Genomic DNA, 25452 nt, shown 5'->3' with positions numbered 1-25452 from the left:
ATTTTACCTTCTTTGTAGATCTCCTCATATCTGGAATGTTAAGTAGCTGCTTGTTTGCATGTGATTTCTCTCTTTCACAATTCCATCTGCTATAATGACACAAACTGTATCTTTATGTCTTTGTAAAATAGACCTACTGTCACTCCCCTGTGTGAAAATCTTCTATTGTTTCTCCTTGCCAATGGGATAAATTTAAATTTCTTTTTATGATATTCAAAACCATGAAGAAAGCTGGCACCAAATTATCTCTCTACTTATCTCTGGCCATTTATCCTTTCATCCTTGGTTTTCTAACCCTTGGGCACCTCAGTTGTAGTTGTATTTCAGTTCTTATCAACACCTCAACTGGACTAAAAGCAGTCTTTTTCCCTGCTTTTATTTCTGTTACCCAGAAATATCCTCCCTTTCTACTACTAATAACAACTGTATATAAACATTTATTAAAACACTATTCTTCTTGTTATTAGTTACTATATAAATTATTCTTAGGTTATGAACTTAATCACATTTTCTTTTCTTTGTTTTGAGACAGTCTCGCTGTCGCCCAGGCTGGAGTGCAGTGGTGCAGTCTTGGCCCACTGCAACGTCTGCCTCCCGGGCTCAAGCAAGTCTTGTGCCTCAGCCTCCTGAGTAGCTGGGATTACAGGTGTGCACCACCATGCCCTGCTAATTTTTGTATTTTTAGTAGAGATGGGGTTTTACCATGTTGGCCAGGCTGGTGGCAAACTCCTGGCCTCAAGTGATCTGCCTGCCTCAGCCTCTCCAGGTGCTGGAATTACAGGCTTGAGGCACTGCACCCAGCCATTAATCACATTTTCCGGAGTTGTCTTGAGATGTGATGCTAGTAGAAAGATGTATTTCTAAGCCTAGGGAAGGCCTATGGTTTTGTTTGTTATATCTTAAACACTTTTTACTTTGAGATAATTGTAGCTACACATGCAGTCGTCAGAAATAATAAATACCAAGAGTGCTCTTACATTCCCCACCCAGTTCACCCAGTGGTAGTATCTTGCATAACTGTAGTACATTATCACAACCAAGAAATTGATACTGATACAGTCATCCAGCCTAATTCAGAATTTGTTAGTTTTATACACATTCATTTGTGTGTATATAAGTGTGTGCACATTGAGTTCTGTGCAGTTTTACCACATTTGTAGCTTTGTGTGACCTCTTCCACACTTAAGATCTTGCTAAGAATTTAACAGTTAAGAATTTCTTGATTTCTTTCTTTTCTTTTTCTTTCCTTCCCGCCCCCCTTTTCTTTCTTCTTTCCTTTCTTTCAAAACAGGGTCTCACTTTTGCACCCAAGCTGGAGTGAAGTGGCTCACTGTAGCCTCAAACTCTTGGGTCCAAGTGGTCCTTCCACGTCACCTCCTGCATAGCCACCACTACCACCATGCCTGGCTAATTTTAAAATTTTTTTGTAGAGATGAGGTTTTGTTATATTGCCCAGGCTGGTCTCAAACTCCTGGCCTCAAGCGATCCTTCTGCCTCAGCCTCTCAAAATGCTGGGATTACATATATGAGCCACTGTGCCTAGCCTTGATTTATTTCTTAATGAGAAATTTCTTCTGGTAAAGTTTTCTAGGTTTTCCTAGACATCTTGTATGATATTCATATAAGAAATAGTTCACAGCGTGAACTTAGGTGGTATATGGATGAATGGTTTTGTATTTTACTAGTTATAACCTAATTATTATGGCAAGTATTTTTCAGTTAGAATAGTGATATAAAGTCATAAGATATGTGTATTTTAGTTTAAAAGGTTAGTCATTTTAACAAAAATGATAAGTAAATAATGGTACAGAAGATAGGAGACAAAAATAGTAGAGGATGTATACCAAGGACTTAGGATACATAAGTCTTGGTATAAACTATTTCAGAATGAAGAGACCCTTTTTAATGTTCAGCATTGTTACTGAGACTAAGAACAATCTTATGTCAGCAAAAGAACAGAGGTTTGGGAGCCAGACACATTTGGGTTCAAATCTAGGCTCCATCATTCCCTCCTCTCCTCCTCCAGTAAATATGTATTGAGTGCCTGCTATGCCATACCCTGTGCCAAACATACAGCAGTAAATGAAACAAAGCTTCTGCTGCGTGGAGCCTACATTCTAATGAGGGAAGACAAACAGTAAACAGGTGAATAATTAAACATATATGCCAATTGGCGATAAGAACAGTAAGCATAGTAGGGAGACTACAGAGGGCCAAGAAGTGATCGCACAGCAGTTGCTGTACTGTGCAGAGCACAGGTGTTGTGGGACAAGGCAGAAGCAGAGAGGGCAGGTAGGAGACTGTTGTAGTAATCTAGGCATAAGGTAAGGGTGGCTCAAAACAGGGTAGTCACAGTGGAGGAGACTGGCAGTAATTAAATTCCATGGTATTTTTTAAGTCTAGCAAACAGGATTTATATATATATACACACACACGCACATATATATGTACACACACTTTAAGTTCTAGGGTACATGTGCGTAACGTGCAGATTTGTTACACATGTATACATGTGCCATGTCGGTGTGCTGCACCCATTAACTTGTCATTTACATTAGGTGTATCTCCTAATACTATCCCTCTCCATTCCCCCCGCACCACGACAGGCCCCAGTGTGTGTTCCCTACCCTGTGTCTAAGTGTTCTCATTGTTTGATTCCCACCTGTGAGTGAGAACATGCGGTGTTTGGTTTTCTGTCCTTGCAATAGTTTGCTCAGAATGATGGTTTCCAGCTTCATCCATGTCCTTATGAAGGACATGAACTCATCCTTTTTTATGGCTGCATAGTATTCCGTGGTATATATGTGCCACATTTTCTTAATCCACTCTATCATTGATGGACATTTGGGTTGGTTCCAAGTCTTTGCTGTTGTGAATGGGGCCACAATAAACATACGTGTGCATGTGTCTTTATAGCAGCATGATTTATAATCCTTTGGGTATATACGCAGTAATGGGATTGCTGGGTCAAATGGCATTTCTAGTTCTAGATCCTTGAGGAATTGCCACACTGTCTTCCACAATGGTTGAACTAGTTTACAATCCCACCAACAGTGTAAAAGTGTTCCTGTTTCTCCACATCCTCTCCAGCATGCAAACAGGATTTCTTGATGGAGCAGATATGAGAGAGAAATGAGGAATCAGTGCTGATTCCAGGGCTTTGGGTTTGAGCCAACTACTAGAAGGTTTGAGTTATTGTCAGTGAGATGAAATAGATAGATTGCCAGAAGAGGTTTTAGGGAAATCAAGAATTTAGTTTTATACATGTTAGGTGTAAGATGCCTACTAAATATCCAAGTTGGATATGTTGAACAGGCGCAGTTAGGGTTTAGGGAAGGTGTCTGGGCAGGAATTAAAAATTCAGGAATTGAGCTGAGAGTAGTAGTTCATGCATGTAATCCCAGAACTTTGGGAGGCTAAGGCAGGAGGATAGCTCAAAGCCAGGAATTCAAGATGCAGATTAAGCAACAAAGTGAGATACCGTTTCTATTAAAAAAAGGAAAATACCAGATGCAGTGGCACATGCCTGTAGGCCCAGTTACTTGGGAAGCTGAGGCGGGAGGACCACTTGAGCTCAGGAGTTTGAGGCTGTAGTAAGCTGTGATCATGCCAGTGCACTCCAGCGTGAGCAACAGAACAAGACCCTGCCTCTTTAAAAAAAAGAAAAGAAAAAAACTTTAGGAATAGCATATTGATACTCTGTAAAGCCATGAGACGGGATGTCTTTAAAGCCATCTATAGAGTGAGATCATCTAAAGAGTGAATGTAGGTCTGGTGCAGTGGCTCACACCTGAAATTCTAGCACTTTGGAAGGCTGAGGTGGGAGGATTGCTTGAGCCCAGGAGTTTGAGGCTACAGTCAGCTATGACTGTGCCACTGCACTACCACCTGAGTGACAGAGCAAGACCTTATCTTTAAAAAGAAATAACAAAATAAAAATTTAAAAACAATTTTCAACAGAGTGAATGTAGTTAGAGAAGAGAAGAAGCCTGGGGTCTGACTTGAGGGCACTCCAGTATTTATGGGGCAATGAGATGAAGAGGAACTGGCAAAGAAGACTAAAGAATGGCTGGTGAGGTAGGAGTAGACCAAGGGAGAGTGATGTCCTGTAGCCAAGTGAAGAAAACATTTCAAGAAGGATGAAGTAGGTCAGTGTTGCTGATAGGTCGAGTAATAGAATCAAGACTTGAACTATTTGGACTAGCCATAGGAAGATCTTTGATGACTTTGGCAAGCAATTTCAGAAAAGTGGTAGACACTAAAGTCTGATTTGGATAGAACTGAGAGACCCAGAGAAGAGAAAGTAGAAACACTAATTTTAGACAATTCTTTCAAGGTGTTTTTCTGTAAAAGAGAGCAGACATTAGGGTGGTAGCTGGAGAGAAATGGAGGTTTGATGGAGATTTTTCAAATGGAGATATTATAGCGTGTTTGCTCACAAGAATGCTCCAGTAGAGAGGGAAAAACTGACATTGTAGAGTTTTGAATTGATATTCTTAAGTGAGAGGTTGTATAATATAGTGTAAATTTGAGGAGTTGGCCTTCAGAGCATGGGTAGTTCATGGAAGTAATAGGAGGATTGGCAGAATGTATGGGTGCAGAGACAAGGAGTTTGGCAGATGTGGTGGGAACATATGGACATTGCCCTCTGATACTGCCACTGTTGGCTACAAGTGTGTTCGTATTAGAGGTTTGAGAAGAGAGAAGTTGGGAAATAATTGTGTAGAAGGGTGGTTGAATGAATGGATTAAGGAAATATAGTACCCTTGCTGGGTATCACTAAGGGTTTACTAGCATTCATTTGACATCAATTTAAAATGCGACCAGGCAACGTAATTATCTTTTTCTTCAGCCACATTCTTCTGTATACTTTGGTATAATCTTAGCAGTTTTAGATTTAACCAAGTTAGGAGCTTGTAGGTTATAAAGGTGGAAAGAGAAAGAGGCAAGGGTAATAAGGGCATACATAAGGGATTGATTATAAGGGTAGACCATGAAACCTAGACTGGGTAATGAACTGAAAAGGGAGATCATGAGAGGGGCAAGAGACAATGGAAAGGGGGTAGGACCAAATGGATTGTGGGTTCTTATAGGATTGAGTAATTGTTGGACTCAGAATTCTAAAGGATGTGAGTAGAATCAGGAGGTGTTGGTCAGAAATCAGAAGATTGAACTTGGGATGAGAGCAAAGCAGTAGTTATTAGTAATGGCGAAGTCTAGGTTATGACCATGGAGGTGCTATTTCCTGTTGAGTAGCCTTAGAAAAATTTCATAACCTCTCTGAGCCTCACTTTTCTCCTCTGTAAAATGGGAATAATACCTATCTTACAGAGTTATGATGAGGATTAAATGATATGATAAATGTAAAATACATAACATAGTGCTTACCATGAGATATGTAGAATGGCAAAGTACCGTGTATGCTTGATACTTTTTTTTTTTTTTGGGAGATGGAGTCTCACTCCATTGCCCAGGCTGGAGTGCAATGATGCCATCTTGGCTCACTGCAACCTCTGCCTTCCAGGTTCAAGCGATTCTCCTGTCTCAGCCTCCTGAGTAGCTGGTGGGGTTATAGGCACCAGCCACAATGCCTGGCTAATTTTTGTATTTTTAGTAGAGACGGGATTTCACCATGTTGGCCAGGCTGGTCACGAACTCCTGGCCTCAGACAGTCCGCCTACCTCGACCTCCCAGAGTGCTAGGATTACAGGCATGAGCCACCACGCTGGCTGATACTTTTCTTATCCTTCAAAATTGCTTCATATGAAACCTAGTGCCTGGTGAAATAAAAATTTTTTAAAAATCACTCTATGACCCGTGATTATTTTTCCTTAATTGGAATGAAAACCACCACTACCATTGGGAATACCACTATTATGTTAACAAGAAGTGCTTCTATTTCTGTTACAATTCTGCTACTGTTACTGTTTATTCATTTAAAAGAATCTGTGTATTGTGAATTTTTATATCATTTGCATTTAATTTTTAAAATAACCCTGTGAGGTAAGTGGTGCAGGAATATTTGTTATTTCTCCATTTGCCAGTTGAGGAAATGAAAGTATAGTGAAGTGTGCTGCTTATAATTATTTTGTTAAAACTAGAACTTGAACTTAGGTCTTCTGACTGGTGACTGAATTCTGTGCTTTTCATGGTATATCAGTGTTCAGGATATGTTTCCCTGCTATAAATCTGCTAAACTCTAAAGGTCTCTTTTTAAACTATCTTTTTAATGAAAGGATTTGTCTTTTTATTGTACAGTCTTCATAGTTAATACATTCATCCATTCATTTATTTACTCATTCAACACATATTATTGTAATCATTCTTTATTTGCTAGACCCTAGGAATGCAATAGGAAGACATACACTCCTGCCTTCATAGCGCTTTCACTATAGTGAGAGGGACAGACGTTAATAAACAATTGCATTAAAATATTTATAATTGAAAGAAAAGTGCTGGAGCTGTGAACAAATGACAAAGAGTAACTTGATTGAGTTTGGGGGTTGGCTTGGTGGTGATCATGAAAGACTTCCCAAAGGAAGTTACATTTAAACTGAGATTGGAAGGGCGAACAGCTATTACCTAGGAGAAGGGATAAAGAGAAGAGGGTGTTAACACTGAGAGAAGAACGTGGATGAATGGTCTCTCCCTCCCTCTCTTTCTTCCTATCACAATTCATAATAGTTTTTTTTTTTTTTTTTAAAGACGGAGTCTCGCTCTGTCGCCCAGGCTGGAGTGCAGTGGCCGGATCTCAGCTCACTGCAAGCTCCGCCTCCCGGGTTTACGCCATTCTCCTGCCTCAGCCTCCCAAGTAGTTGGGACTACAGGCGCCCGCCACCTCACCCGGCTAGTTTTTTGTATTTTTTAGTAGAGACGGGGTTTCACCGTGTTAGCCAGGATGGTCTCGATCTCCTGACCTCGTGATCTGCCCGTCTCGGCCTCCCAAAGTGCTGGGATTACAGGCTTGAGCCACCGCGCCCGGCCCATAATAGTTCTTTTTCATTGTCTTCATTCTTTTAAAATATATTTTAAGTATAAATTAGTAGTTACAAATCGTAGTACTGAATTTTTATCTCAGTGCATTCTTCAAGTAAATCAATTGTTGGAACTGCTTAGAAGGGAGAGCCTGCGGTGAGTTTACATTGCAAGTTCCATTGGTTGTCATGCAGTGAGGCCATGGAGGGCGTTCATTTTGCTGTTCTTAACTTCATCAGTGCTTTTATGCTGACAGTTTTGGCTGGTGCAACACACTGAATCTTTCCAAAGGGATAGTGATACACCTCTGCTTAAATAATGACTATTTCCATCTAAACTGATTCATCTGGTACGTTACATGAACTAATTTGTAAGACTCCATGGTTGAAAACCATAGTTTATCAAGTTTTTTTCTTTACTTGTAAATAAGATAGGAACTCAGGCAATTTTTCCTTTTCTTCTACACTGTCATCTGTTGACCACAGTGAGCATTCTGTATAGCATGTGGTCCCACATTTTGCTGTGGTTGAAAATCTATATGGATTTCCCACAAAAGGGAAATCTCAGGAGAGGAATATTATAATATATCAGAATTTCACTTTAAGGACTCATTTTAAAAAATAAAGCACTACCATTGTTATAAGTTATTGATTGTGTTTATAAATAGTGTAGGAGCATGCTAGAATTGACTAAGGCATTTAGCAAGTAGGAAAGAAGGTTGAAGAGGAAATTGGCTAGAAAAAGCAAAGGATTGATAATTCCTTGACTTGACTGAGATTGCTGAGCACATTTATCAAGCAAAGGAGATGGGACTTGCTTAGAATGAATCCAAAGCACAGTGTGATGCTAAGCATTGTTATAACAGGAAGACAGATGTAGAGCAAACAATATTATAGATTTATTTTGTCAGACAGAATAGACTTTGCATGCACATAAACAGTTGTTCATGATATATTTTTCCAGCCGCGTCAGTTTGAGTAATATGATGTCATTGAAAGACAATATACTATATATAGAGGTACCCAATCTTTGTCTTGTATCTCAGTAGTGCCACCTTCTTTTTATATGACCTAAAGTGATACTTTAAAATCTCTCTGGGCCTCAGTTACCTTATTAGTAAAATTAGGAAAATACCTTAATGAAGTAATAAAACTTGATACTCATAATTATGACCTTGTGACAGCAAAAGACTTGGAGAGTCTGAAATATTCACTGATTTTTATAGTGTGAGCTTTGTAATTCTTGTAGCACTTTACTCCATTGTTAAGAATAGCTAATGAATCAAAACTCCCTATTGCTGAGCTATAAGAGGAATAGAGTATATGCCATGTTGCTTCTTACATGTGTTGAAATGTAAGCCAGTATAAATACATTAAGGAAGACATTCATGTATTCTGTCAGTGCTACCCTGTGAGCAAAAGGTTAGCCAACTTTTTCTTACTGTTCCCTGCCTAATGCTTTTCTATCCCTCTTTGAATTTAGGAGCATGTATCCCGTTTGGAAATCTTTTCTCGAGGGAACAATGCAGGTAGCCCAGTCTCGGATGAATATATGTGAAAACTATAAAAACTTCATTTCTGAGCCTGCAAGGACAGTGAGAAGCTTAAAAGAACAGCAACTAAAAAGGGTATTGTTTTTATTTCTGCTCTTATATGCATTTTAATATCTCAGCGCTACATTTGTAATCTGTAAGATTATGCTAAATCTTATTTAAAACTTTATATGGTCCTGTATGTTTTCTAGTTGACATTTTACTAGGATTTTCTGATTTCAACATGTTCTCATTAAGTACTATGTTTTATTAACTGCTAAAAGTGAATATAATTCAAATCCGTGAACATTCAAGAAGCTCAGTAAATATTTTTTAGAAATACCACTTTTTGGCATAATTCATGTACATAGATCTACTTAGTTTCACAATATTGGCATAGTTTGGTGTATATTAGAATAGTTACAAGGTTATTAATCCCACTGATTCTTCAAAAAAGTTTACATTAATTTGTCTTACTTTCAACTTGACCCATTTTGTATAATTAAAGGAAATTGACACATTTTGACTAAATATAAAAAACTTATTTTAAAAACCCTGTTGGACTCTAAACTTTATATGGGTTACACATGAGTAAATGTTTTCAAATGGATGTATTTTATTACACAGAAATAAAACATTCATAGGAAAATGGCATTGCTTAATGTGACTTTTTAGAAAAGTTGGCTGTTGAATAGGCGATTGAATTGCGTTCTTTTGGAAATAGAGTTACAAAAATTGAGAGTATCATTATACCTAATAAGTAATTAAAATTTTTTGTGAAAGTATTAATACTTTAGAAAATATTAAAGTAAAAGAAAGAAAATATTAAAGTAATTATTTAGGGAAATAATATTTTCGAAGCCATCCAGTGTTTTGATTCTAATGTAATTTGGATTTTCAGAACATTTTTACAAACACCTTTCCCACCCAAAACCCGTCAATTTTCCATTTGCCAAAGATGATTCTAGTGGCTTGAAATCAGTATGTTAAATGTATATGTGTCTTTATGTAAAACGTTAATTTCTTTAGAGCACTCACCTAATATTAGTCAGTTAACATATTTGTATAAGAATGCTTGTGTTTTATCTTTGCCAAAAAATACCTCTTTCAAAACAAACATAGTGAGTAACCTATGTGGTCACTGGCCAGTGATTTTGAGTTGGAAGAAAGTTGTGTGTGTGTGTGTGTGTGTGTGTGTGTGTGTGATTGTGCAGAAAGTAGGTGGAAGGTAGGGGCAGAGAATTAATACTAGTATAACTTCCCAACCAGGAGGAAATACTGCATTTCAAATTTCCGGTGCATTCATCACATTTAATTGAATTACTGGAAAGTTCCACCTCACTCAGTATCAGAATATTCTGAGAGTTTAACTACCTCTGGTTCTTTTCTCTTCCATTGATGAAGTAGTCTTAGACTTGAATTTAATTGACATTCCTGGGCAAAGAATGTTTGGTAAGGCCAGGTGCAGTGGCTCACACCTGTAATCCCAGCACTTTGGGAGGCCGAGGTGGGCGGATCACGAGGTCAGGAGATCGAGACCATCCTGGCTAAAACGGTGAAACGCCGTCTCTACTAAAATACAAAAATTAGCTAGGCATGGTGGCATGTGCCTGTAGTCCCAGCTACTTGGGAGGCTGAGACTGGAGAATTGCTTGAACCCGGGAGGTGGAGGTTGCAGTGAGCGGAGATTGTGCCACTGCACTCCAGCCTGGGCGACAGTGAGACTGTCTAAAAAAAAAAAGAAAAACAAAATCTTTGGTAAGATTCAACAAATGCTCATGTCTGTGAATTAACTTGTTTTGTATTATAGCTGATAATCTATTTATGTTACATCTAAGCAATTGTTAAATATTCAGTACATATTGGGTAAATCTGTCAGGACTCTGAGATAGCAAATGACAGAAACCTCCTTCAAACTGTTTAAGCCAAGAAGGGAATGTATCTGCTTGTATAACTGAAAGTTGAAGGACTTCAAGCATGGATGGATCTAGGGGTTCAAATGATGGTATTAGAATTCAGACTTTCTTTCCATCCATTAGCTCTGCTTTTCTGAACGGCTTCACTCACTAACAACTCTCTCCACATGGTAACCCCCAATGTGCCAGATTCCTAAATCTTAAAGGTAGCAATCCCAGATTTTTCTTTTTCCCAAATGACCAGAGTTGTTTTGCATAGCACCTGCATGATTTGGCATTCCCACCAATAGTGCACAAGGGCTCCAATTTCTCTACAGCCTTGCCAACATTTGTTATCTTTTTTTAAAAAAATAGCTTCCTAACAGGTGTGAGGTAATTAATATTTTACTGTGGCTTTGATCTATATTTCACTGATGGTTAATGATATTAAGCAATCTAATATTCTTTAATATCAATTTTTCCCTCCACTATTAGCTTCTTACTTTTTAAATCCTATATTCTTTTAGTAATTACCTTAGAGAATCTAATATGCCTCCCTAACTTATTACATTACCTTGAATCATTAATTTTACTATTCCCCAAACCTTGTTCCAAATTACCTTTTTTTTTTTTGAGACGGAGTCTTGCCTTGTCACCCAGGCTAGAGTGCAGTGGCGTGATCTCATTGACTGCAGCCTCTGCCTCTCAGGCTCAGGTGATCCTTCCACCCCAGTCTCCTGAGTGGTTGGGATTACAGGCGTGTACCACCACGCCTGGCTAATTTTATTGTGTTTTAGTAGAGACAGGGTTTCACCACGTTGGCCAGGCTTGTCCTGAACTCCTGACCTCATGTGATCTGCCCACCTCAGCCTCCCAAAGTGCAGGTTTTACAGGCATGAGCCACCTCGCCTGGTCCAAATTAACTTATTACAGTCTACCTTGAATTAGTATTTTACCACCTCATGAACAATATAAAAATCTTCTAGCAAGATAATTCTATTTAACTCCCATTTATGACTTTTTGGCTATTAGACCTTTTGCCTCTGTTCATATGTCTTTTCTACTTTTTTAGCATTTTCTGTTTTCCACCCTTTTTTCTCTGTGTACTTCAATCTGAATATTTAACAAGTTTATTAATATACTGTTCTACTATTTTGAATCTGCTTTAAAAACTCATATTTTGGGGACGGGAGTGATGGCTCACACCTGTAATTTCAGCACTTTGAGAGGTCGAGGTGGGAGGATCATTTCAGTTCAAGATCAGCCTGGCCAACATGGTGAAATCCTGTCTCTACAAAAAATGCAAAAATTAGCCAGGTGTGGTGGTTCATGCCTGTAGTCCCAGCTACTTGGGAGGTTGAGGCAGGAGGATCACTAAAGCCCAGGAGGTAGAGATTACAGTAAGTCGAGATCATGCCACTGCACTCCAGCTTGGGTGACAGAGGGAGACCCTTTCTCAAAAACAAAACAGAAAACCTCATCTTTTGGGATCTTAATGTACTTTTCAGTTCCAGGATTTTTATTTGACTTTTAAATAATACATTCCATGTTTCTGGTACAGTTCTCCATGTTTTTCCTTTATCCTCTTAAACATGTTACTACTAATCTCTGTTGTATAATTTCACTATCTTAATTGCCTGTAGGCTCTTTTAACTGCCTGCGGTTTTTCTTGATTTTTGGTTATTTGGATCTTCTGTTTGGTTATGACTCACAATGTTGGACATTATGAATAAAAATTATAGAGGCTCTGGAAGATGTTATTTCCAAAGAGGGTTAAGCTTTCTTCTGGCAGGCAGATAGAATGCTATTAGATCACCTTGGTTCTCCGTTAGGATCTCTGGTTTTAGGCTTTTTAGGGCTATTCTGTTTCACTTACTCCTAGAGTTTTAACTGAAAGGTTAAACTAGGTTGCTTACCAACACCTTTCTACTTTGACAAGACTTGAACTCTAACCTTTGTCTTCTCAATGTCATGTAGCTGCTCTGATGCTCTGATCTCTGCTCACTCTTTAGCCTCTCGGCTACTGTTCTCCACTGGATTTCTTGGCATTTCACCCAACACCTGCTTTTTAGAAGTTGTCTGTTAACCGAAGGGGAAATTGCATACAGACTTTTGGACTTACTTTTCTGCAGTACCCCTCTTTCTAGACCCTTACCTCTCAAGTTCCTGTTCTTTTGGCATCCCTAAACTCCAACCTCTGTCCCCCCAGTCTAGTAAGAATGCCACTTTCTGTTTCTGTCCTATTTCTTTATACCGTGATTCAACAAATGCCCTGAGAAAAAAGCCAAGTTGAATTTAAGACTTACCTTGGTGTATTCCTCTTCTCCCATGTGTCTTAGTCCTTTAAGTCCAGTGTATGGTTGTGGTCTTTAATGCTGGCAGTTTTTAAAAAACGCATTTTGTCCAACTTTTACACTTTCCAGACTAGAGAAAGGTAGTCTGATCCAAGTTGTTCTGTTATGATCAGAACCAATCTGACTTAAAATTCTTCCTCTGTAACATTTTAAAGTTCATGTTCTTTTTAAGATTTTCTCTAATTTGGCTATTTTATAATGCTTGAAGGATAAACACAGTTATATTACAATTCTGAAGAGCCCCAGTTTATAATGAGGATTATGAGAATTATTACATTTTTCAAAATTATTTTCTATATGTTGACATTTACTTAAAAATTAGAACAAGAGCCATAATAATTTAAGGCTTTTTGCCATTCTTATGTTTACTTAACCATACTTTTGTCCGTATCTTTCTCACGTATACTAGAGTTTACTTACCTTCCTTGAAATATTGTGGTTCACATTTGTGTAACACTTTAGAGTTTGCAGACTGCTACTATATCCATTATAGTCTCATTTGATTTTTATACAACCCTGATAGTATTTAAGTATTATTATTTTACAAATGATAAAATTAAAGCTAAAAATATTAAAGAGACTTAGGTAGTAAATAACAGAGTGGGAACTTGAATATACTACTACTTCCTAATTCCAAATCCTATACAATGCTTTTAAAACAAAGCTTAATATTGAAACAGGTTTATAGAAAAATACATGTAAATGCCTTCATCATAGTAGAGTACTTAATTCTCTTACTCCTTTTATCTTCATTCTCTCAGTTTCCTAATTTTTCATGTTTCTACATAACCTTTATGTTTATTATTTTTTATTATTTTGTGAATTTTTCCATTCTGCTTTCTTTAATCTTACATCTGGTTTTGGACATTACCCTTAAGTCTACAGTAAAAATTAACTTTTTATATTTTTTTCTTAGGATAAATTTCCAGGGCATTATTACTGGGTTAGAGAACCTAATCATTTATAGGACTTTGATGTGTTGGCCCAGGTTACTTTTATTTTTATTCTTATATTCAAATTATTAGCAAGTTTATTATTGTGTCTGTGTCATACTCAGAGACTATACTTTTAACTTCTTTTTTTTTTTTTTTTGAGACAATTTTTCTCTGCTCTGTCACCCATGCTAGAGTGCGGTGGCATGAACATGGCTCACTGCAGCCTCAATCTCCAGGGCTCAAGTGATCCTTCCACCCCAGCCTCCCAAGTAGTTGGGACTACATGTGCTTGCCACCACACCTGGCTAATTTTTGTACTTTTTTTGTAGAGATGAGGTTTCACTATGTTGTCTCGAACTCCAGGGCTCAGGATATCTCACTTTCTCAGCCTCCCAAAGTGCTAAGATTACAGGTGTAAGCCACCGCACCTGGCCCGGTTTCTGGTTCTTAATATCGAATTGTAGCCATGAAGCCTGCTTTTAGCTCTTCACACCTGCAAACACAGCGTTATTAGGATGTTCAGCACTTCTTTATGGGAGTGTCAGGTTGTCATCATATCATTTATTAAACAAAAGCTTTGTATTTGATAAGTACTATTACAATTTAGGGGGAAAGACAACTTTTCTTTCTGCAAGATAAAAGCTTACTTTTAGTTTATATATAACGAAATACTATTCAGTGATAAAAAGGAATGAAGTACTGATACCTGCTACAACTTGAATGAACCCTAAAAATGTTTTGTAAGTGAAAGAAGTGAGACACATAAGGCCACATATTATCTGATTCCATTTGTGCTAAATATCCCAAATAGGAACTCCATAGAGACAAAAAGTAGATTAATTGTTGTTAGAGGTGGGGAGAAATGAGGAGTGACAGCTAATGGATACAGAGTTTCTTTTGGGGGTAAGAAAATGTTTTGGAATTCAAGGAGAGTGATGGTTGAACAACCTTGTCACCACTGAATTGTATACTTTAAAAAGGTGAATTTTGTTGTATGTGAACTATATGTCAGTTTTTTAAAGCTTACTTTTAAGATAAACTGTGTCTATGAGAGACTTTTGAAACATGGTCATCACAGAACTAGGGTACACACTTTAATGGGTTGCATGGTAAATGGTATCACATCCTTGCCGTGTGACTCGGAATAAATTATTTAACATCTGAGTCTATTTTCTCATCTTAATGGGATCACTACTACTACTACTACTACTACTACTACTACTACTACTACTACTACTACTACTACCTTTTCCATAGAGTTGTTTCAAGGACTAAATGTGATAATGCCAGTAAAGTGCGAAACATAGCACTTGTGCAGTGCCCACAAGGGGTCTTTTTAGAAGTAATAAGCATTCAGACTCCCGTGGCTGTCATAGGCCACACCTGACGAGAGGTTTACTGAGAAGGACAGAGTACAGGGAACACAATGTGTCAGTAGGGAAGCATCTAGCATCAATGGGATTAATTCTCCCACTATTGTATGTCTCAGTCCACGTAGCCAACCAGTCATTCTGTTTGGTCCTCCAAGTGGCAGGTCTAGGACAAGGGAGTAAGACTCACATTTGCAGGGCCAGTTTTAGCCCCTAAAGGAGACTAAAATTTTTTTACAACAACTCTATAGACAGAGCTTCCAGGGTCCCTGTAAGGGACATGTCCAGATACACCATACTCACAGAAGCCCAAAGCAGTGGCTTTTCTATCAGATATTTATAGTTAATTTTTAGCTTATCCCAAATTGATGCAGTTTGCTTACCAGGGTTTGTAAGCAATGTTGCCTAACAACACAGCTGACATTGTGTCTTCTCATCAGGTTTCTATTGAAACACAGATCTAGAAAGTTGAGCAAAGGCCCAGTTTCATGCAGAGGGGAAAAGTTTTGTTTTATTTTGTGGTTTTTTTTTTAACCTTTTCCTTCACAGACTAACACTTATTAAGTGCTTAATAAATATGAGTGGTTATTTTGCTTTTATCTGTCCATGCAGAATCTTCTAGATCTCTCATCCCCTGTAGTCCTTTCTTAACACCTAGCAGTTTCTGGGAAAGTCTGGCCTGTATGTCATATGGTTAAGTTTATCCTTTTTTTATCCTGGTTCTTCTGATATCCTTGCCCTCCTCCACACTATTCACCCTTGCACAATAATCCCTCACCAATGTGTCCTTCTGCTTTGCTGAGCTTTTGTCAGTCTCTGCCAGTGCTGTTTCAGGCTTAGAAGTTTTTAGATGTGACTGCTCTAAGCTGGCCTCAGGCTGGTGAAACTTCTCAGTGGTTTGTTTCAAAGTGGGGTCAATCTCCTTTGGATACTCAGAAGGGTCCTGAAGCAGTATTGCTTTGGCCCCAATGTGTTATAAGAGTTAATTGACTAAACGTTGTTTTAGTTGTTACGTCCATCCCTTTTCCTCGAATGTATATGTGTATCCAAGGAGTTGGGCAGGGGATGGTTTTGAGTAATAATTGTTATGTGGTACCCAGGTTTCCTGCTTCTCTTGTTCACCTTGGACTTACCAAGTCAGACTACTCAGGGGTCACTCCCTCTTGTCTAAGGGGTGAATTCTTCAGTACCCCTTGCACTATCAGTTACCCAAACATAAAGACTTTATTAAGATGATGGGGAAATACAGAATTACCTTATTCTTTTGCTTTTATTATCATGGTATCTCCAACAGTAAGAACATGTTTTGTAGTTGCTCTTCCATGTCTTACCTTAATGTCAGTCATCAGCAGCACTCGGGTTATTTCTTAATGTATAGTTGTTAGGCAAACTGTGACACTGTTTGATGTGTAGTACTTGAGATGGAAATACCAGGATTTTAAATCACAGGATTTTAATTTGCAACTTGAAGGACACTGAAAGTACTGACTTTTCTCCTGGGTTTCCATCCTGAAGGCATAGTGTATAGTCCTTAGGATGAAGCCATTTTCTGTAAGCCTGAAAACTAAAATCATAATGATTGTACTTTTGTATTTTATAGTGTGTGGACCAGTTGACAAAGATCCAAACTGAATTACAAGAGACAGTGAAAGATTTAGCTAAAGGCAAAAAGAAATACTTTGAGACTGAACAGATGGCTCATGCAGTACGAGAGAAAGCTGACATCGAGGCAAAGTATGTGTTTTAACATTTCTGAGAAAATAATTATGCAAATAAATGTTATTGTTGCTAATAGTTTGTTCTCTATTAGTAGTGAGCATGGACCTATTCTCAGGTAGTGGTGGTTTCATTTGACCTACATATGTTATATACTTTAGGTCACTTTTTTTAATTGGCTGATTTTTATCTGAATTAATATAGCAAAATGGGAATATTAGATTAGTCAGTTTTTCACATTAAATTGAATTTTGAAAAAGAAGGTAAATGAACATTATATTTACAGACTTGAAAGCTTATCAAAAGCCTAAAGTCACTGCTGTTGTATCTGAATATCAGGGTTTAAGAGCCTCATTTTTCTCATGCTGGACTCTCAATCAGTTGTAGTTGGAAATCCCTGTGATCCTCAAGATGCCACTAAAGGTCCATGAACACATCAAGTGAACAAGAGCACTGACCTCCATGTAGAAACCCTGCCCCAGGCACTGTTTTTTTCTTTTACACAAAAATCTAGCGTATATATATATAATTTTTCATGTATGCTTTAGCAATTGTATGAATTTCCCTTTCAATGTATGTGAATTATAAGACCTTTTTTTTTAAAGAATAAGTAGGAAAAGAAGGAACTGGCAACTGGTAATAGAAGGTGATATAAAGCAAGCAGTGTAATAGAGATTTTTGCAATGACAATTTAAGGCAAGATAAAAAGTTGATGAGAAAAAGCATGTTATAGAATTGGACTCTGAAGAGGTCTGTGAGAAGGAGAGCTGAGACTCTGGTTCAGTGTGCTGACTGATGCAAAATCTAGGAGTCTGAACTCCTAGTCACAAACTCAGAAAGTCTTTGAACACTTGTACAAACAGACCAGCAAGGAAGGGGGTGTCTTTCTAATACGGTTTTTATGCACAAGAAATATAAGCAAGCTTATAAGCAACTTGTGAAAATTCAGGGGCTCCCTGGTTTATCAACGGCTAGTGAGTATTCATGAAGGACTTGATGTTATAGGAAAGCACATTTAATATTTCCCTAGTTTATTTTACTGTATTTATTGTTTTATTCTTTGAACATACAAATATTTCCTGTACTTTTATAGAATCAATGAACCCATTTTCTCAATAAGACCTGAAGTTTTTATATTAGATCTCCATTGGGAATATACTGTCATAGTCATTTTTAGAAACTTGTTTTCTTAAACTTTCAGAGATCCCAGAACAGAGAATTGACAGATTTGTAAAGAATGTATAAACACCTAATTTAGCCACAGCCCACAGGATGAACATGAGCACAGTGGAGGGCTGTTTCTGAGAAATGGGGATTTGATAGGGTCTAGTTCATAGAGCTGATCACAAGGAATTGCCTTCTAACATGACCCAAATTCGGAGGGGATACAGCAAGCTAGACGCACTAATGTTAACTTTTCAACTATAGAGTAAGGAATGCCTCTTTATCTTCATTTATTTGCTCTTTGTTGAATACTTTATATTGGGTACAGTGAGTACAGAGATTAGTAAGGTAAGCTTTGTGCCCTCAAGGAGTTTAAGGCCTGGAATTAGAAACTAAAAGAAATTAAGTGTCTAAAGTCACTTAATATTAACTAATAACTTATTTGCAGTAGTGATGTGAAAACACTCTTAGGAAAGCATAGAAAATATAGAGGTTAATTTTGCCGAATGATAAAGGAAAGCTTTATAGAAGAGGTGATGTTTGGATAGAATCTTGAGGAATGAGTATAAATTTTCTAAGTAGAGTTGAGGAGGAAGATCAGGAAGGGGAAGTTAAACTGTACTACCTATAGTTTTGATAGATGATTTGACAGATGGTGTGGAGATGCACGCCTTAGGAGAGACCATAGAAGGAAGAGGGATACAATTTGAAGGAGATGATGAATTTCATTTTGGTTATGTTTATTCTGAAGAGCATGGGAAACACGGGTGAATATGTTTGGAAGGTAGTCAAATATCTGGCACTTAAATGAGAATTTGGGCCTCAAGATCTTGCTTTGAGGGTCAGTTGCCTATCAGATGGTAGTTACAAGAAGAAAATTATGTATAGAATAGATGAGAAGTTGAGTTTGGAACCCCAAGGGACATAAATTTTGAAGGGTAGGTGGTAAAGAGTAGCACACGGTATAGTTCATTATTTGTGTAGTGTTTGGGTGTAAAAATCCTGCCTTATTTTTTCTAGATTGCAATCTTTGAGAACAGGTACTATCTTATTCTATCTATCCCTAATACCTACCTTAATACTGCACAAGAAGTATATTAGGATTAGGAAATAAAGCAGAAGCCAGAAACTTAAAACCTTATATTGGAAGATCTACATGCAACTCAGCCTATTTGGATAATGACTAAAAAAAGGAGAACTGGGAATATCTCCAAACACAGTCTTATTCTGAAAAGGCTTTCTCAGAGATTTGAGTTTGTGGCCTTTACTTTTCTAGATAAAATGAACAGGAATATGATTAATAAAAAAATAATTATGAGATATGACTATGACAAGGTAAAAAATAACAGGGATCTTTTAAACCCAATTTTTTTAATAGTTGGGGAAGTAGTTGGGCTGCATATGTGTTCAACCCTGAATGTTTTCTCTTGTTAGAAAAATAAGAGACTGCTTTTCCTATCCTCTTCACACTGGCTTTGCAAAGACTAACCGCTCCATCATCTAGTCCCAAACTGGGCAGCAACTTTACTTCATGAGGCACGGCTGCCAGCACATGTATTGAATTCTCCCATGGAAATCACCGTGACACTGAAGTCAAGACAAACATTGCAGCTTTAAAAAAAAAATCACTGGTCCTGGGAGTGTTGCTTGTTTCCTAGCATTTGTCTGTTGACTTTCTCCATATGGTTTTCTCTAGCTGTTTGGGTAAAATCAACATGTTTGTACTACTGATTGTTAGATTATGGTTATTCTCCCAAACTGAAAAAGGATCAAGGGAGATAAGAACACAGAGTGGGAGAAGATTACATCATACAGAGCAGAGAGTCCCAGGACTTTCTCAGTAAGTTCAGAATACCCTTTTAGAGCAGAGGAGGCACACAGGCAGGTACCCAAACAAGAAGTACTTTTAATGGGGGAAATAATAGAAGTAAGGACTTCATAGAGCCTGTTGATTGGATTATTGCATTCCTGGTCTTGTTAGAGTCTTTCACACACAGCCCCGAAAGTTTGCTGACGCTTGCGTCCATAGGTTGGTTGTCCCTGGGTCTCTCTAACCTTTGCAGGAACTAAAGTGTGTGAAGTTGTATGGTACTGAGAGAATAGTCTATAGTTTGATGGCTTTTGTTTATTAGGAGACAACAATGTATTTTGATTTTTTTTTTGGTCAAGTTTTTTTTGGGGGGGTCATTCTGGTTATTTTTCTTATATTAATCCCAGTATTTCCTGTTTTACCATAATATTAAATTCTTCCTGTAGTAAAATAAAGGAAAATAATCATTACTCTTGGTTTTCCATTTTTTCATTCTTTTTTAGAACAATATCTTCAAAAAAGATTATTTTTAAAATTTAATAATATATTTAATAATTTTATTGTGATATAATTAGATGATTTTATTAAACACAGTTTTCTATTTTTATTATAGATCTAAACTTAGTCTTTTTCAATCAAGAATCAGTTTACAGAAGGCAAGTGTAAAGGTAAGTTTTCAGTAAGTATATTTCATAACTGAGAAACCTCTTAGCTTGTAAAACAGAGGATTGGATCTTTGAGGGTGGAGGTGAATTATTTCTACCTTAGAGAAGCATTTTAAAGTCACTGACTCAGGGAGGAACTTTCCCTCCCAGTTCATGGGGGTTTTTCACCCAGTTGTCAACACCTTGGACACACTTGCTTTTCAAGACTGCATTAGGGATAAGTTTCTATACCTTACCTGCCTAGGTAGCCTGTTGTCTTTAGCTCTTAGTCCAAGAAACTTAACCCGGGGGCTTTGGAAAGCTCTACAAAATCTATTTCATTTAGATTTAGACCCTTGAGTGATATTCTGGGCCAGATGTGAGTGAGTTTTTCCTTCGAAAACTTCACACTGTAGAATGCCTGATTAAGTAAGCTTAGAGACCTGGCTGTGGCTGCCAGGCTTCAAACTAGCATGCAGTTCATCTGGCACATTAGGAGTGCTGATTTTTAGAAAACTATTTTCTAACTCCACTAGATTTACCCATACCTTTGAAGATAAGGTACTTAATTTCAGAACCTTTATTTACTCATTTGAATAAAATGGGCAAAATATTTTTAAGTTATTTACAAAGCTTTAGAAGTATGTTAAGCAAATATTTGAAATTGTTCGTACCCTGTATAACAGTTCTAGTCACTGTTTCATTCCTCAGTAGTGATGAATAATTTTTATATACGTTTAAATGTTTTCCCCACATGGTTACCTTTATTCTTGTTGGGGAGCCATTAATTGCAGACTAAGAGTAGGATTCCTGTGTTTTGCAGTACAATATCAATTTGGACTGATTGTGATTATTATTATTTTTTTTTGCTATGTTTTAGTTAAAAGCCCGGCGATCTGAGTGTAATTCCAAAGCTACCCACGCAAGGAATGATTATCTTCTTACCCTAGCGGCAGCAAATGCACATCAGGATCGCTACTATCAAACAGATTTAGTTAACATTATGAAGGTAATGCAGCTTTTGTATCTATGGTAATTTTACTTCATTAAAAACAAAAACAACTTGAGTTGGATGTTGGGTTTATGGGATTGAATCTATAGAAGAGTAACCAGGCTATGTTGCATCTCTTTGGAATATACTTGTTATTGTTTGGATAGCATCTGTTTCAGATAATTTAGAGTTAATTTTTAGTTCAGAAAATGTTTACAGAGAAGTCACAGTAAAGGATTATAATACTCCCTAGGTGCGGCAAACATTTGTTATTTAGTGGTTATTGATATAGAAGATACAAGAGTGATATAAGAAATAACTCAAACTGGGAAAATACTTCTGAGCTATTTTATAAGACTCATGTCATGGTTTCAATAAATTATTGAAGCTAGGCAGAATCTTCAGGTATCTTCTGAATCATCAGAGAAAGACTGATATTTTAGCATAATTTTTGTTATATTGTATCTGTATTTTTTGAAAAATGTAAGAAAAGTTTTATGCAAAAGAATATTTCTATTAAAATGTATTTTTATAGTGTATCTCTTAGCCCGAAGTTTTTATTAACTAGAATTTTGGCCACAACTATGTCTAATGATAATTTTGAAGCTTTTTTTAATTTTAATTTTTTAGAGACAGGGTCTCACTCTGTTGTCCAGACTGGAGTGCAGTGATGATCACGGCTCACTGCAGCCTTGAACTCCTAGGCTCAAGAGATCCTCCCACCTCATCTTCCTGAGTAGCTGGGATCCAGGTGCATGCTACCATGCCTGGCTCCTTTTTTTTATTTTTAGAAACAGGAGTCTTGCTGTGTTGGCCAGGCTGGCGTCAAACTGGCTTCAAGTAATCCTCCCTCCTAAGCTTCCCAAAATGCTGGGATTACAGGTGTGAGCCTGCTTGGCTATTTTTTATTTCTAAAAAACTTAGATTTTAAAAAAATTTCATTAAGTTTATCCTGAATTTATAGGTAAATTGCACATTACTATTTGATGATTTTGAGCTGCGTATGGGACAAACAAAAGAATATGTTCAGTAGCTATCTGAAGATGTCCTCTGGGTGTTACTCTGAAATGCAGATAGATTCGATTACAGTTTGTGTACCCAAACTTGATCTAGCCTTTCCCTGTTTATACCACCTATGATGTGTCTTTAACTTTCACTAAAGTAAAGAGAAGAGGGTAGAGGAAAAGGAAACCTTTTAATCTGTTGCCAGGTTTCTCCCTTGTTGCTGGCAGACAAGCTCTGCTTTGGATTGTATCTGTCATTCTTTCCTGTTTTCCCAAAACCCAGACATTTTGTCATTTTCTTTTTTCTTTTTTTTTCAACCCATCCCTCTCAAATGTATTGTTCTTAATGACTGACAAACACACACATTGCTGTAGTTGAATTGCTTAATTTACACATCAGCAATTGTGAATGGGGATGCAGCCAGAGCAGGTGCTCTTTTTTCTATAATAGCTCTGGGAAGGAGGTCAACTCTGGACAGAAACTGCAAGTTATTTCCTTGAAAGTAGAGATGGGACAGTTCCTGGGACCTTCAGGCAAAAACAAGAGTATTGAAGGGAGTCCAATTGGACTAAGAAGTATCCTATTGCAAAACACTTTTTTCTTTCCTTTTTGTTCACTGCCTGAAATCCCCTTTTCCTAGCTTCTGTTATGACTTCTGCTTATTAGAATACAGGTTAGAAAATACAGAGACAAAGAACTGTTTTGTCATCTCTCATGAGAACTCTGCATATATTTTCCATAAAGTATTAGACCTAGAGGTTTAGGTGTTTAGTATATATATTTTTTGAGACACGGTCTCACTCTGTCATACAGACTGGAGTGCAGTGGCTTGAACATGGCACACTGCATCCTGAACCTCCTGGTCTCAGGGATCCTCTTGCCTCAGCCTCCTATGTAGCCAGGACCACAGGTGCCTGCCACCATACCAAGCTAATTTTTTTTTTTTTTTTTTTGTAGAGACGGGGTCTCACTTTGTTGCCCAGGCTAGTCTTCAACTCCTGGGCTTAAGAGATCCTCCCACCTCAGCCTCCCAAAATACTGAAATTATAGGGGTGAGCTGCTTGGCCTGGCCGGTTTTAATATCATATTAGGTATTACATAGTGCTTCAGACTTACAAGGACCAACAGTTTCAAAGAATGCATTTACTAAAGATGATTTTTAGCACCGCTTGCACTTAAGGTTGTAATTCACTATATCCTATATATGTCTACTATTGTATCAAAGCTGTATATTTTTCCCTATGAATATTTTTAAGTGAACATTATATTAGCTTAAGCAACAGCAAAAATCAAATCCTTTTTTTTTCAATTGCATCTACAGCCAAAAGACTCCGTCTCAAAAAAAAACAAAAACAAACAAAAAAAAAAAAACAAAAAAAAAAAACCAGGGAAGGTACATTCTTATTTGGGGGATCTGCTCTCTGCCTAAAGCAAAGAGGAAGTTAAAGGGCTGGCCAGCTCACAGATTAGTATGTGTTCTTGAACTTACTTTGAAGTCTTTATGCATATATTTGATCAGCATTGGGTAGGTTGTGCTTTGGAGTATTCATTTAATGAAACATTGTGGGGTACTAAACTGATTAAAAATAGAGGCAGGGGTTGGTCCCTCCTGCCCCTTAAAAATGAGAAAACATATTTTCAGTTTTCATGTACTGTGCATTAACTGATTTTCTTCCTCATGCTAATTCTGTAGTCTACAGTACTGGAAAATTCCTATCAATCATGCTATTAGCTACTTAGTAAATTTCCACCATTGAATTGACAGTGGCCCTTAGATGCCTTTCTTGAAAATATTTTTTTCTAAATGAATGTTAAGGAGATACCTATTTTTCTGAATTAATGTTAATTGATAATGCCCTATATGGGTAGCTTAAAGGCAGGGTATTTGATTTGTTGGTTTAATCATACACATTTAAGAGCCTCTTACAGCGTGCTAACTACTGAGTTAGGCTTTGGGAAGAGACAAAGATGAGTAAGACACACTGCTTATCCTCAAAGAGCTTGTTATGGTAGAAGAGAGCAAGAGAGAGATATATTTATATAGATGATTGCAAATTAGAGTGATGGAAATCACTTACCACTGGAGGACTGTGGTTAGTTAATAATAATAGCTATCTTTTTTATTGCTTAATATTGCCTTGGCATTATCCTAACCACTTAATACATATTATCCTTTCTCATTTTCTTCATTATCCTTGTTAAAGTTCATAGCTCATTATTTAAATAATTCTCTAACTTATATTCTTATCTTTGCCCTTCTCCAAATGAAATGAAGTGGTAACTCTGATGAGCCCCCGTAACTGGATAATCTGTATCTAAGCAGCCAAGTACTGCTGAAGAAAAGTTTTGACAGAGCAGATTCATGATCATAAATTAATAGGGGAACCAGTGCAGCAGTCTCAACACTGCTTAGATAGCCTACTGTTTTTCCCTAGTTAACTTTTCCTACTATTTTTAACAGTTATTTCAACCACCTCTTTTATGCTTAGCAAGTGGGTTTTCTTCCTAATTTACAGAGACAGTGGAAACCGTTGGAAGGCAGCTTCATTATTGTCCACTATCTGACTTCATCTGTGTTCAAGACTCTTCCAGAGTCTCAGTAGCAGTTGTTCCTGTCTAAAGGTGATCTTTTCACCTCAGCTTTGGATTATATCTCATCCCCTCCTGCCTTCTTAGGGAACAGAACAATTATTTTATGTTCTCTTCGTATTTCCTGGACATTCTTTCTTACATTAGCAGTTGTTATCTTAGTGATAACAACCATCATTATAACTGTCTTTTGAGTTACATTCTTCTGATCTGGACTAGTTGCCCTCTGTGTCAGATGCAAGTATTTATCCTGAGATCTTCCTGTATGTCTCTGTTGTGTTAGATCTTCAGTTTTCTTTATGATATGTCTTATTTTTTCTTTATTTACACTGTCCTTTGGTAGAGCACATCTTCCAGCACCTTCTTGAAAAAGTAGGCATGGGAAGTAAGTTTTTTGAGATACTATGTTTAGAAAATGGCATATTCTGTGCTTGTACTTGGATATAGAATTAAAGCTTGAAAACTCTTGTCAT

At 37.4% G+C, this 25452-nt stretch overlaps 1 protein-coding gene across 4 annotated transcripts in view; it reads left to right on the top strand.

The window, feature by feature from the left end:
• FCHSD2 (FCH and double SH3 domains 2) overlaps positions 1-25452 on the top strand; it is a 332064-nt gene that overhangs the window by 158249 nt on the left and 148363 nt on the right. For all 4 annotated transcript variants that reach the window (NM_001265957.1, XM_077961195.1, XM_015115119.3 and 1 more), the window contains 4 exon segments: positions 8458-8602; positions 16661-16794; positions 20364-20418; positions 21275-21403. In NM_001265957.1, coding sequence (NP_001252886.1) covers positions 8458-8602; positions 16661-16794; positions 20364-20418; positions 21275-21403 — 463 coding nt within the window.

Source organism: Macaca mulatta, chromosome 14, assembly GCF_049350105.2.
Source record: "Macaca mulatta isolate MMU2019108-1 chromosome 14, T2T-MMU8v2.0, whole genome shotgun sequence".
Lineage (NCBI taxonomy): Eukaryota > Metazoa > Chordata > Mammalia > Primates > Cercopithecidae > Macaca > Macaca mulatta.
This window is presented reverse-complemented; position numbering and strand designations above follow the sequence as displayed.